The following is a 14,703-nucleotide window of genomic DNA, read 5'->3' as shown; positions in this document are numbered from 1 at the left end:
TTTATTTTCCCTATCTTGTAATAGTAGATTTTTATAAAATGTATTATTGCTTACTAAGTATAACCTGTAAATTTTCATAAACCAAAACCAGTAAACATAAGTCAAATAAGATGGATTAAGATAAGCCAATTTTGGGGGGGCACCTGGCTGGCTCAGCCAGTAGAACATGCAATTCATGATCTCAGCATCGCTTGAGTCCCACAATGGGGGTAGAGAATCTGTAAAAAAAAATAAAATCCTAAAGAAAAAGAAGCCAATGTTTTACATTAATCTGACAAAGTAGATTTTGGAGCAAGTAAAATGATAAGGATTAAAAAGGGATCATTAAATAATGATAAAAGAATCAATTTACCAAGACCTGACAATCCTAAATTTGTAGGCACCTAACATCAGAACTTCAAATACAAAAAGCAGAAATTAACAGCATTGGAAAGAAAAATGGACAAAGCTTCAACTACAGTTGGAGATTTAAACACTCTTCTCAGTAATCTATAGAACTACTAGGAAATCAGCAAGAACACAGAAAAATTGAGTAATACCCATAACCAAGTGGATCTACTTGACATAAAAAATTTCATCCTAAAACAACAGAATAAGCATTCTTTTAAAATACACATGGAATATTCACCAAGACAGACTATATCCTGGGTCACAAACAACCCTGAAGAAATTTAAAAAAACTAAAATTATAAAGTATGTTCTCTGATCATAAACAAGAAATTAATACCAGGTAACAGGAAAATCTACAAACACTTGGAAATAAAACAACAGACTTCTGAATAATTCAGGGCTCTAAGGGAAATTCTAAAGAGTAAAATAATTTGAACTGAATGAAAATATCAAAATGTATGAAATGTAGCTAAACCAGTGCTTAGAGTAATTCACATTATTAATTGGCTTTTATTAAGGAAAAAAACTCAAAGCTTCCACATAAACTAGAAAAAGAGCAGAATAAACCCACAATGCAAGCAGATGGGAAAAGGTCATTAAAAAAAGGGGGTTTAACATATATTGTATTATTTGTTTCAGAGGTACAGATCTGTGATTCAACAGTCTTGCACAATTCACACACAAAAAAAGATAGCAGGAGGGAAAGAATGAAGGGGGGGGAATCGGACGATGGACTCTGAAAAACAAACAGGGTTCGGGGGGGTGGGAGGATGGGTTAGCCTGGTGATGAGTATTAAAGAGGGCACAAGAGGGCACATTCTGCATGGAGCACTGGGTGTTGTACGCAGACTATGAATCATGGAACACTACATCAAAAACTAATGATGTAATGTATAGTGATTAACATAACAATAAAACATTTTTTAAAGGGGGTTTAAAAATCAGTGAAACAAAATAAGGAAAATCAACAAAATCAAAAATTAATTCTTTGAAAAAAGCAATAAAATTGATGAATCTCTAGCAAGAATGAAAAAAAAAGAAATTACCAGTATCAGGACTGAAAGAGGTAACACTATGTTAAAAGGACACTAAAGAAACAACACATATAACTATGCACATCAAGTTAAATGATTCAATCCCTTGAAAGAAAAGAACTACCAAAACTTAAAATAAACCAAACTAAAATAAAATAAACTAGAAAACCTAAGTTCTATTTTTAAAAACTGGATTTGTTGTTTAAAATCTTACTGGCAAATCCCATAAAATGCTGAAAGAAAACAAATTCTACACATCTCTTCTAGAAAGTAGAAGAATCACTTTCCAATTCATTTTAAAAGGCTAGCATTACCCTGGTACCAAACCAAAATAAAGATAACACAAAATCTCAATGATAAGACCAGTATCTCAAATGAACAGACACAAAAATCTTCAACAAATCCAGATACGTAAATGGCAGTAACACGCCATGACCAAGTCTGGCATGTGTGAAAATATAAGCAGGTTCAAAATTTGAGAATCAATCAAATCAAAATTTGAAAACCAGACAAGACAGGGACAGCCACTCCCACCACTTCTAGTTTTCTAGCAAATGCAATGAAGCAAGAAAAAAATAAAGATCTATGGAGTAGTACAGACTAAATAAAACCCCGTTTGTGGTTTCTGAAGAAAATCCCAGGAATTCATAACAAAAAACTCCTAGAATAAGTGAGTTTAGGAAGGTCACAGGATACAAGGTCAACAAACAAAAATCAAAGATTTCTATGTACTAGCTATGTACAACTGGAAAGAAATTTCAAAAAATATATCATTTACAACAGCTCCAGAAAATGAACACTTAGGACTAAATCTAAGGAAAGATGTAAATATTCTATAAGCTGAAAATCACAAAATGCTCATGACTGAAATCAGAGAGATACTAAATGGAGAGATGCCCCATGTTCAAGGACTGGAAGATTTACACTATTCCAGTGAAAATCCTAGCAGGACTTTTTGTAGATACAGACTGAATATAGCTGATTCTAAGCTTTACACAGAAAGGCAAAGGAAGTTAAACAGCTAAGACAATTTTGAAGAAGAATTAAGTTGAAGAAATCATGCTGCCCAATTTTAAGACTTACCATAAAGCTACAATTATCAAGGCATTGTGGTATTTGTGAAGGGGTCAATGAAATAGAACAGAAAGATCAGAAACAGACCCATATAAACAGCAATTGATTTTTGACAAAAGTGCAAAAGCGATTTAATGAAGAACGGACAGTCTTTTCAACAAAATATTTTGAAACAAATAGACATCCACATGCAAAAAAATGAAGTTCCACCTATATTACACAGCTTACACAAAAAATTACTTAAAATGGGTCATAGGTCTAAAACATACAATAGTAAAACTTTTGGAAGAAAACATTGGAAAAAATTCTCATAACCTGGGGTTACACAGAGTTCTTAGATATGATACCGAAAGCATGGTCCACCAAAAGCATGATGAACTAGAATACATCAAAATTTAAAACATTCATGTTTTAAAAGACACCATCAAGAAAATGAAAAAAACCTACACAATAGAAGAAAATATATGCAACTAATATATATGAGATTTGTGTACAGAATAAAGAACTCTTACAACTCAATAGACAGATAACCCAATAAAAAATGGGCAAAGGATTTGAATAAACATTTCTCCAAGGAAGATACATAAATGGTCAATAAGCACAAGAAAAGATGCTCAACATAATTAGTCATCAGGGAAACACACAATGTGATACCACTTCATATCCACTAGAATGGCTAAAATTTTAAAAATCATGTAACAAGTGTTGGCAAAGATGTGGAGATATTAGAAATTTCATACACTACTGGTGGAAATGTAAAATGGTGTAGCCACTTTGGAAAACAATCTAGAAATTTCTCAAATGATCAGACATAGTTCCCATATAACTCGAAATTCAATCCCAAGTAAGAAATAAAAATATACATACACCTAAAAACTTGCACTTGAATGTTTAAGATTTTATTTATTTGAGAGACAGAGCACGCACACAGGTGCATGGGGGGGAGGGGAGAGAGATGGAGAAGCAGGCTCCCTGCTGAGCAGAGAGATCAACTTGAGGCTCCATCCAGGGACTTCAAGATCATGACCTGAGCCGAAGGCAGACGCTTAACCAAATAAGCCACCCAGGTGTCCCTACTTGAATGTTTATAGCAGCATTATTCATAATAGCCAAAAGGTAGAAACCTCCCAAACATCAACTGACAAATGGATAAATGTGCGGCAAATATACAATGGAATATTATCCAGTCATACAGAAAGAATGAAATACTAACATACTAGAACATGGATGAACCACTAAAACATGTGCTAAGTGAAAGCCAGTAACAAAAGACCACATTCAATGTATATGAAATGTCCAGAAGAGAGAAATTTATGAGATAGAAAACAAATTAGTGGTCACTTGGTTGAGGGTAGAGGGAGAGGGGAGTTGATAGCTAAAAGGTACAGGGTTTTTTGAGGTGATGAAAATGAAAACTGACTATGGTGATGGTTTAATAGATGACTATATTAAAAATCACTGAATTATGTATTTTAAATTGGTAAAATATATGGTACATGAATTATATCTCAATAAATCTGTTTTTTAAAAAACATTATAGGGTGCCTGGGTGGCTCAGTCAGTTGGGCAGCTGACTCTTGGTTTCCGTTCAGGTAGCGTCTCATGGGTCAAGGGATCAAGCCCCACATCGGGCTCCGTGCTTGACGGGGAGTCCGCTTGGGGATTCTCTCCCTCTGGCCCTCCGCCCCAGCTCCCCACCCTCTCTCTCTCCAGAGTAGATAAACCTTTAAGAAAAAAAGATGACATATGATTCCACTGATGAACATTCTTGAAAAGACAAAACTATAAAGACAGTCTTAATCAGTGGTTTCCAGGGTTTGAGGCTATGACTACAAAGAGAGAGTATTTTAAGTTTTTGTAGTGATTAAACTATTAAATCTCTTGGGGCGCCTGGCTGGCTCAGCTGGTAAGAGCATGCAACGCTTGATCTCAGGGTCATGAGTTTGAGCCCAATGTGGGGTACAGAGTTCACTTTAAAAAAAAAAAAACTTAACTGTTCAATCTCCTGATTTTGAAGGTGCTTACAGATACCTCTACATGTTAAAAGTCACAAAACTATGAACAGAATCTACATGCTAAAAATTCACAAAACTATGAACAGAAGAGTTAATTTTACTGTGCTTATTTCAAAATATTAATTTCTTTGAAAGTTGAGAGGCCAATTGAAAGAAAAAAGCCTCTTCCCCAACAATTTATTCCTAAAGTTATTGGTTAAAGTGAACAAGATAGTCTCTTTGCCAAAGAGTATGGCAGGGATTCAGTGGCCCACAATGGGGTGTGTTCAGGTCCAAGCAGGTGAGGATATCCCTGTATGCTGCAGGGTGCTGGAGCCTGAGCAGAGTAAGGAAGCCATTCATGTGAGATGACCTAGAATAGGGAATCAAATACACTGATAATATAAATCAGACTTTTCACTGTTGTTATAAATATAGAAAGGGAGAAAAGAAAAATGAACCCCATGGGATTAGACATGAAAGTTTAAGTGTGAACTCATGGTTTTCAATATATAGAAATAAACATAGCTGTACATATAAGCACTATACACACCCAACAGCAATTGCTCACTAGCACACAAATCTTGGTTTCTAAATACCATTCTCCATTTAAGAGAAGCCAGGAGACCTTAAAAACATGGCTTATTTTTGAGCTAGGGCAGGGAAAGCATAAGCCTGGTATAACTTGTGCCAGAAAATAAGAAATTACTCAAATAATGATGGGACAGGTCAACAGGACATGGAAGCCACCTAAAATGGTACTCCCCTAGCCAAATCAAGAAAAATTGTTAAGCATCACAGTAATGCAAGTAATAGATTTTAACCCACTGAATAAAGTAGAAAATCATGAATCAATAAAGATATAAATAAGTTGGAAATTTAGTGAGAAACAGAGTAGTACTCTGAAGCTACCGTCCCACAAAAGAATTATAAACCTACAAAGAATAGCTTTACTGTGGAGAAGACTGACAGACGCCACTTATTCAGTGATCTAAGTAAACACCAACAGAAAAAGGACAAATCAAAATTACTAACTCACGATTGGATGCAATAAGAACACAGCATCATGGGGCACCTGGGTGGCTCAGTCATTAAGCATCTGCCTTCTGCTAACATCATGATCCCAGGGTCCTGGGACCGAGCCCTGCATCGGGCTCCCTGCTCAGCAGGGAGCCTGCTTCTCCTCTCCCACTCCCCCTGCTTGTGTTCCCTCTCTAGCTGTCTCTCTGTCAAATAAATAAATAAAATCTTTAAAAAAAAAAAGAAAAAGAACACAGCATCACTTCTGTAACATCCCTGCCAAAGATGTATAACCTGAATCTAATCATGAAGAAGTATCAGACAAAACTCAAAATGAGGGATGTTGTACAAAACTAGCCTGTAATATTCAAAAGTGCCAAGGTTGTAAAAGTCAAGAAAAAATGAAGACTTGCTCCAGACTGCAGCAGACCAGACACCTGACATTTCATCTAAAGGGAAGGCATGATTGTGACTGGATCCTTTTGCTCTACAGAACATTACTGGGACAACCAGTTAAACTTCAATGCAATGAAGATCTGAGGATTAGATGGTCATAACGTATCAATGCTAATTTCCTGTTTATAATGGTTGTATTGTAGTTATCACTACATAAGAGCAAGTCCTTTGAAGGAAATACACACTAAGGTACTTAGAGATGATGCAGCGTCATATCATAAACTTACAAACAGTTCAGGAAGAAAACAGTTCTTTGTACTTTACATGTAACTTTGCTATACATTTGGGATTGTTAAAAATAATTTTTAGGGGCACCTGGCTGGCTCAGTGTGGTGGTGTGTGCAACTCCTGATCTCAGAGTTGCAGGTTCAAGTCCCAGATTGGGTGTAAAGATTACTTAAAAACTAAATTTTTAAAAAATGTAGAGAGATATTTGAAAATTCCAAAGGACATAAAAAGAATGAAATAAAATTTTAAGACAACCCTTCCTTATATGTCTAGATCACTGAAGAGCAAAATTATGTCCCTGCCTTACAAACATTAACCATTATTTGCTTTTTGTCACTGACAAAGGACTCACCCAATGATCACATTCATGTCACTGCTTGTTTTGTATTAATACATTCCTACTGTTAAGTCTCTATTTTTCAATTTCTTGACAAAGTCATCTCCCAAGGAATAATATACTACTTCAGAAATTTTCATTAACTCTTAAAATGAACTTACTCAGATTATATTTGTGGACTTTTTCCTTTCTTAGAACTTTTTTCAGTAATATAATTCCTTGTGTGTACTGGCATACTTACAGAAAGGGGTACACGACTCCTATTTAGAAATGTTTATTGAACATTATTCCTGCATTACACTTATTGAAAGAAAAATTTAATTATCCCTGAAGGCACCGGTCATTTCACATGATCTATACCCCAATGTTTTTGTATTAAAAATACAGGTTAAATCTGAAATTAGTAAAATGCAGCATATAAAACTTCATGCTGAGCAAAAAAAGTGTCCAAAAAAATGTTACTCTATATCAGTAGAATAGTTTCCACAGTATTTAAGATGTTTCCTATGTAAATATTTGAATGCAATTTTTAGAACCATAGTTAAATATATTTTGCAATTTGTTAACTGCAGGTATCCACATTTTTCTTCCACCACATAATCTGTTCCTCTAAGTTGGCAACATCTGCTGGGATCCACAGAATGTAGCAAAAAAAAAAAGTAGTAGTTATTTCTCAAGATTTGAGAAGTCTGGTCCACCTTTAGTGTAGTTTCCTGAGATTTCTGCTCCACTGAAGTCAAAACCAGGATTCTAAAAGACATGAAAAAAATTATGATAAAATAAATCTTATAAGGAAAAATATTAAGATATAACTCAAAGGGAAATGGTAAAGATATAAACTAGCAAGTGACAAAACAGGAAATCCAAATGGCCAATAAACATGTCAAAAGATGTAATCACCAAAACAGAACTTAAAACTAGGAGGTATATTTCAATTTTCAGATCTACAAATATTTAGAAGATCGATATGTATATTACAAGTTGACCAGTGTATGGGCAAACATATACTTCAGTATGAGTGTGAAAACAGATTTTAATAACTATCATCATTTGAGAGTTTACTACATGCCAGGCAGGGTTCTAAGAGCATATTCAACTTTATCAACATATTCAATCTTTGTAACAATCCTAGGAAGTACTATCTCATGCTCTAGTCTTTTTGGAGGGCATTTCATTTATTCAACAAACATTTATTGAGTTCCTACTGTTTGGAAGACACTACTAGATGCATGTGGAATTCAAGAGTGAACAAAACAAAGATCCCTGCACTGGTGGACCTGACATTCTTAGAGGAGGACACAAATAATAAACCGTAAGTTATCTAATGTAGAGGTTGGCAAAGTTTTCTGTAAAGAGCCAAGTAGTTAGATATTTTAGGCTTTGAAGGCCATACAGTCTCATAACTCCTTAAGTATGGAGTTGGTATAAGAAAGACAATATACAAATGAACGAGCATAGGTGTATTCCAGTATAACTTTACTTCAAAAACAGGCAGCGGGCCAGATTTCATCTGTGGGCCATAGTTTGTGAGCCCCTGATCCAGAGTGTTAAAAGTTGGTGCAAGTGCTACAGAAAAAGAAGAAAGAAAAGCAGGGCAGAGTAAGGGAAATGAGAAGATTATAGTATTTAAATAGGATGACCAAAGATAAAGTATACTTTATTGAGCAATGACTTGAAAACAGTGAAGAAGTTAGCCAAGCTTTGGGAGAAGAACCCTGTAGTCAAAAGGACAGAAAAGGAATGGCGTGGAATGTTCAAAAATAACAAAAAGTATGGCTAGAGCAGAATGACTGAAGGGGAGATTAGTAGAAGCAGTCAGGGAGATCACTGAGGACAAGATCGGAGAGAATGAAAGAGTTCTGAGAAGAGAAGCGATGTGTTCTGACCTGCATTTTAAAAGGACTACTATGCTATTTTGAGAACACTGTAGCTTGGCAAGGGTAAAAGAGAACAATTAGAAGGTTATTGGGGTAATCTAGGCAAGACACTACAGATGGTCCAGATCAAAGTGGTAGTAGAGTTGGTGGTGAGAAGTGGACAAATTCTGAATATATTTGGAAGGTAGTACCAGTAAGGTTTCCTAACAAATTGGACAGGGTATGTGAGAGAGTGACAGGAGTGGAGGATGATAACCCATTTTTGTTCTTTGGTCTGATCAAATAGTTTCCATCAACCAAGATGAGAAGACTAGAGGTAGAACACATGTGGGAGGAAGTTAGGGAGTTCATGTTGAATATGTTGAGGCTGATATGTCTGTCAGACTGTCAAGTGGAGATACTGAATTGAAATTGTGACTCCAAAATTTGGGAAAAGTCTAAACTAGAGATACATATTTGGAAACCATCAACATATAGAAAGAAATTATCCATCAAAACTTTAACAGTGCTTTAATCCAGTAATTCTTCTCCTAGATAAATTAACAACATTGGAACAGTTTTAGAGATGAAAGCACAAATTTTATTTGAAATAGACACAAATCAAAAAATCCAAATCTTATCAAAAGGGAATAGCTAAAGAAATAATGTTGATATATTCAAACTAGAAAACCCTCTGGAGCAGTTAAAAGGAACAAGTTTTATCTATACGTACTGGTAGGAAGAGACCCAAGATGTATTATTAAATGAAAAAAACATGAACAATACACATAGTATGATCCTGAATTTATGTTAAAAACAAAGTAGCAAACCAATACATCAATGAGATAAGAATGAGACAGATGCACAGAATGGAGAGATGTTGATGAAAGGAACTTTTCACCTTTTTACACTATGCAAGTCTATATTGATTGAATTTTTATGAGTTCATTTATGCATTACTGGTGTACACTAAACAAATTTAAACTTAGAAATCATGACAGTACAAATAAATTCCTCTATTTGAAAATTTGAAAAAATAAAATCCATACAAAGAAAGACCATTTTTCTAACGATTTAACTTAAAAAAAAATCCTCTAAAGAACTTTTGTAATTTTTGGTAACCACATTTGAGTTTTAATTTCAAATAATAATCATTCTATGATTTTAAGATGTTTAACAATACATACTCATACATTCATCTGACTTACTTCTTTCTGGAATCTCTCTAATGTAAGTTTTCTCTGCATTTGGTCTTGCACCCAAGGATCAGCTGCATATTCAGATTCTAGAAGAGAAGTCCAACAATTTGCTGCATCTCTCTTTGTCTTTGTAAGAACAATACGGACCATTTTTCTGTCCTCTAAACAAACAAAAATAACAAATAAGTTAGAGTTCATCATTAAATTTTATATTTTCAAAAATCATTAGGTAATCTTGACATACAATTATTTTCAATGCATTTCTATCACTATTCTCTTCCAAAGCTGCAAAGACAAAGGACCTAATATAACACAGGGAAACATACTAAGTTCCAAGACAAAATTAATTTTTAAAAAAAATTCCAAGAATTATAGATTACCCTTACCCAAAGTCCATGTTCCCTCATCAGCTATTGTAGAATCAAAGAGCTTGCCCTGAAAAATAAACATAAGTTACTAAAAACATATTTCATTAATTTTTATAAGGCTTTCATGATTTAAGACTTTCCTAACTTCCTATCTAATCCACATGTAATTGTCTAGTTTGGTTATAGTAAGGAGATAAAATTTTATACCATTTCAACATATTGTTAGGTGCTCAACCCTATCTTTCCTCCTAGAAAGTGAAATGGAACCTAGTTTACATTGCTTGAAATATTTACTATGACAAAGAACACAGGGCTCTCTAAAAAAAATCAGTGCTCAATTTTCAGATGAATAAATATTACTGATCACTGAGCCAAATGTGAAATTATCTGAAATGCTTTAACTTTACCAATTGAAATGAACTACAAGAAGAGCTTTCCTGCTGAAATTAAGAAATGATATCTCTTAAACTTTAAAAAACTGGTTCAGGGGCACCTGGGTGGCTCAGTCGTTAAGCGTCTGCCTTTGGATCATGTCATGATCTCAGGGTCCTGGGATCGAGTCCCGCATCGGGCTCCCTGCTCCGCGGGAAGCCTGCTTCTCTCTCTCCCACCCCCCCCCCCCCCCGGTTGTGTTCCCTCTCTCGCTTTCTGTCAAGTAAATAAATAAAATCTTTAAATAAATAAAAAAAAAAACTGGTTCAATCTCTTTGTTGGGCAATGTAGCATCAAAAAAACACGTACTATAGTTCTGATACAGATTAGCTGTGACTGATTTTTCAGAAACTGTTCTTTTAAGAAAGATATCAGCAGACATAAGTTTAAACGAGAATGCATCTGCTCAAATTCATTTTGATTTGTTGCTACTTGCCAAATTTAAGTTTTAGGAAATGAAATTAAAAGGTCACGTAAAAAGAGAAAACACATTTTTTCAATATGTCAATACTAGGGAGAAAAAACCGTACGGGTCTAAATGTATACTTAAAATCCTAAAGTTAAAGTTACTGTTAAATTCCCAAAGTTACTGGAATTACTCAAAGAAATATGAATTGTAATCTTTAACCACTGTTCAGGAAACTGTGAATTATACAATTATCCAGAAAACTCAGTAAGATCCAAGATGACATAAATCAATGTCTTTCACGTGAATCTTTCTTTTCTCTGAGGCACTTAGAACATTTCCATATAAATAACAGCTAACATATAGTGTATACTCGTTACATACTAGACAAGTCCAAGCTCTTAATTCCCTTGGATACCACGTTATGCTCAAAACAATCCTATCAGAAAGTTACTATAATTACCATACTTTGTGGGTGAAGGTATAGACACTGAATAATCTCTTGCCCAAGGTTACAAAATGATAAAAATGGCATAGCCAGGTATTCCACAACAAGGAATCTCCCTGCACCACTTCATTACACTGACATCAAACATCTTGAGCATCTAATCTGAGAAAGAAATCTAACTTCAAAGTAACTGAATTTAATTATAAAGCTTATCAAGGAAAAAGCAGCTCCCAAATCCAACGGCCATGATGAGAATAAAGGGGTATTATTTTCTTCAGACAACTCTCGACTACCTGCTTAACCACGCCACAAACATGCAGAATTTTTGTTTGATGAAAAAATAAATCACCTGACATCATCTCTGAATCCTCATCCCGATATCCTTATCCTTTATTTTCTTTACTGTTCTGTAACTGCCTGAGTATTTATTAGTCTAGCTTTATTATGCCTCCCTGCAAGAACGTAACCTATCTGAGTGCAGGAAACTTCTCTGTCTTGTTCACCACTGAGCTCTCAACACCTCATCAGTGCCTGGAAGAAATATATGTACAATAAATATTTTTTCCTTTAAAGATCTAAGTGAAGGCCGGCAGAGGAACAAAAGCATTAGCTTCATTTGGTTTAGAAATAAAGCCAGAAAACCGGGCTCCTCAAATCTCTACGTCAACTCAGGACCAGCCTTGAGAGTGGGGGGCTCCGACCAAACCAGGACAATGATAGCGCTCTTTCGGCCAAAGGAGCCATTCGGCCTTCCAACAGTCTTTTCACGGAAACCATGAACCTTAGGACTCTGGGACTTAGAGGCCGGGAAGAAACTGAGCCCAAGACCAGACCTGCCGCTACCTTGAGGATCTCGCGGCCACCCACGGCCAGCGCCACATGCCGGCTCTGCAGGCCGCACTGGATATCCTGGGCGCGAGTGCCAGGCGGCACCTGAACTTCAATGAACACCTCCTCCAAGGTCTGGTACCACTGGCCCCACGGCGTCCCGCACGGAACCACCCCACTGCGCTCCTCAAACGGGGCCGACATACTCCAGCAGCCTCCCTGCTGCAGCCGCACGGAGCGAGACGAGCGCACCCGCGAAATCTTCACGCTCAGGCCACGCCCGGGACTCTCCGCTCAGGTCACTGCACATGCGCAGGGACGTAGGCTGATGTCTCAGCATGTTCCTTTTTCCTTTTCAATGGCCATTTAGGACCCTGGCAGTACCCAGTTTGAAAGAACTGAAATCCAGGGACGTTTACACCCAAGGAACGGTCGGAGGTTGGAACTAGGGAAACTAGAACTCACTGCACGGCCACCTATATGACGCCAAAAGCCGACTTTCCCAAAACTTCTCAGTTATGAAATGCGCTTGCGCAAACGTTGCTCGTATGTAAGTTACAACTGAGTAACGCCAGGAATGATTGGACACGGGGTGGGAGGGGAGGAGGAAGGAGGCAATAATAGTTTCCTATTGGCTGGTAACCTAAACGCACAGAAGCCCTAATTGGACGGGTCGAGGTTAGGTGCGCATGCTCTTTAGATGTTCCCGTCCTGGATTGGTGTGCCCAGGATTTTGATTTCAAATCTGCTGACGTTAGAGGTGGGCGGGGAATAAGCCGGGAGGTTTGAATTTGCAGTGAGTAGGCTGTAATAAGCGGCAGGAAGTTGCGGAGGAGACTTAGTGACCTTCAGTTCGTGGAGCTGGTCGTCAACATGTCTTTTCCTAAGGCGCCCCTGAAACGATTCAATGACCCTTCCGGTGCGTACGGGGAAAGGAGCTGGGGGTCGGGATATGTTGTCACGCACCTTGCCCCATTTGGTTCCCTTCATCGGAGGCTAATAGGCAATTTTAGGGCTGCGATGGGTCTCATTCAATTGATTAGTTTTTCTAAAACCTATACTAAACATTTGCTACATTCCTAGTACTATTCAGAGTGATAAGGTTACAGCAGTGAATGAAGCAAAGCCCCTGCCTTATGGAGTTTACATTCAACTGGAGAATGCAGCCAATAAACAGTACTGTGGAGAAACTAAAGCAGAGGGAAGGGGATCAGGATAAAGAAACTCTTGGTAGATATTTGATGGTCGAGTGCCGAAGGCCTCACTGATAAAAAAAACATTTGACCTGTGGCTTTTCGTATGAACTTGTGGTTTTCTTTTGGATATTCCATTCAGGAATAAAAGAAGGATGATTGGTAAAGGCAGTTTATGGATAAAAATATGGTGGCAGCACTTACTGCAAACATTATTAATGAAGTAATAACACGACAGTACCCCAGTCACCATACTGTAAACCAATCATTTACATTGATTATTAGTTCTTCTTTAACTGCCCAACATCCCTGAGAGGTAATCCTATTATTCATTATTTTATTGATAAAAAGATTGAGATGTAGATTTGCTCAGTGTTACACAACCAAACTAGCAGAACTGGGACTTGAAATCAGGCCTCCATCAATCCATCCCGTGCTTTAAACCACTGTGGTGCATAAGCACACTAACCAGGAAGACTCGGATGTGGTTACTGAGGCACTCATTGAATACGTGCAAACTCTATGATACAGTGTTCCCTCTTCTAACTGGTTCCCTATTCTATCTGTTCCAACAGCCAGGTGAGGAAGGTATTGATACTGTCCTCATTTTACATATGAAGAAACAGGGCTTTTGTCACTGTTCTGAGCAGCCAGTAAGTGGTAGGGCTGAACATCAAAGCCCATGATTTACACATTATAATACACTCTTTTTAGCAGTCATTTGTTGTATCTTTAGCTTGTTAGCCAACATGCAAATGAAAATAAGAGTCACACTGCTCACAAAGGTAGGCCAAGTGAGCAAATGGATCAGCACGAGCTTACTTTATTTTTTTTTTTACAAGCTTATTTTCTTAATTGAAAGATCAAGGAATATATTGTTTCCTGGATATTCAAAGAACATTCTCTAAGTTTTCTCAGCACTGTGTCTTTTAAGGAGAATTTTATTTTCTTTATAATAGATTAAACTGTCTTTACCAATGCCACAATATTTCAGGTTCACTGTTTCAGGAGTAATAATTATCATGTATTTGATGTTTGTGCGTATGTAAGGCACTGTAGTGATTTCTCCAGTTACTCCAGTAATCCCAACAACTATGAGGTGGATGCTCTTTTATTCCTCTTTCATAAGTGGAGAATCATAACCTCAAATAAAAATAACTTTCCAGGGGTCTTAAAGTTAGATTAGAAAAGGAGACAGTATAATGTTCTTATTCACCATCTTCTCCCTCTTACTAAAAAGTACTTGGCACATGGTAATGTTTATTAATTGGCATATAAAGCTGGGTTTGAATCCTGATTGGGGTAATTACAAAACTCTATTTCCATTCCCACATCCCCAGTGACTTATGTTTTCTTCACCGCACTGCCAAACTCAACCATGAGCTAAATACTGGGGGTACAGGCATGTTCGAGAGAGTCCCTAACTTCAGTTTTGTCTAA

General features: G+C 36.8%; 2 protein-coding genes across 5 annotated transcripts in view; one reads left to right on the top strand and one right to left on the bottom strand.

Annotated features, from left to right (window-relative positions):
• Window positions 1-6,791: 6,791 nt before the first annotated feature.
• NUDCD2 (NudC domain containing 2) lies at window positions 6,792-12,529 on the bottom strand. Its single transcript, XM_027606530.1, has 4 exons — window positions 12,086-12,529; window positions 9,975-10,023; window positions 9,598-9,749; window positions 6,792-7,283 (listed from the first exon to the last, which is right to left on the bottom strand). The coding sequence occupies exons 1-4, from the start codon at window positions 12,272-12,274 to the stop codon at window positions 7,200-7,202; spliced, it is 474 nt and encodes a 157-aa protein (XP_027462331.1). The 5' UTR covers window positions 12,275-12,529; the 3' UTR covers window positions 6,792-7,199.
• Window positions 12,530-12,604: 75 nt separating this feature from the next.
• The window catches only part of HMMR (hyaluronan mediated motility receptor), a 38,628-nt gene continuing 36,529 nt past the window's right edge, over window positions 12,605-14,703 (top strand). For 2 of the 4 annotated variants that reach the window (XM_027606528.1, XM_027606525.1), the window contains exon 1: window positions 12,782-12,989. In XM_027606528.1, coding sequence (XP_027462329.1) covers window positions 12,944-12,989 — 46 coding nt within the window. In that variant the 5' untranslated portion in view covers window positions 12,782-12,943. Of the gene's footprint in view, window positions 12,621-12,781; window positions 12,990-14,703 lie in introns of those variants that run through there. The other 2 variants (XM_027606529.1, XM_027606526.1) reach the window with 2 other exon arrangements.

Source organism: Zalophus californianus, chromosome 5, assembly GCF_009762305.2.
Source record: "Zalophus californianus isolate mZalCal1 chromosome 5, mZalCal1.pri.v2, whole genome shotgun sequence".
NCBI classification, from domain to species: domain Eukaryota; kingdom Metazoa; phylum Chordata; class Mammalia; order Carnivora; family Otariidae; genus Zalophus; species Zalophus californianus.
The sequence above is the reverse complement of the archived record's forward strand: the minus strand, read 5'-3'. Positions and strand labels throughout refer to the sequence as shown.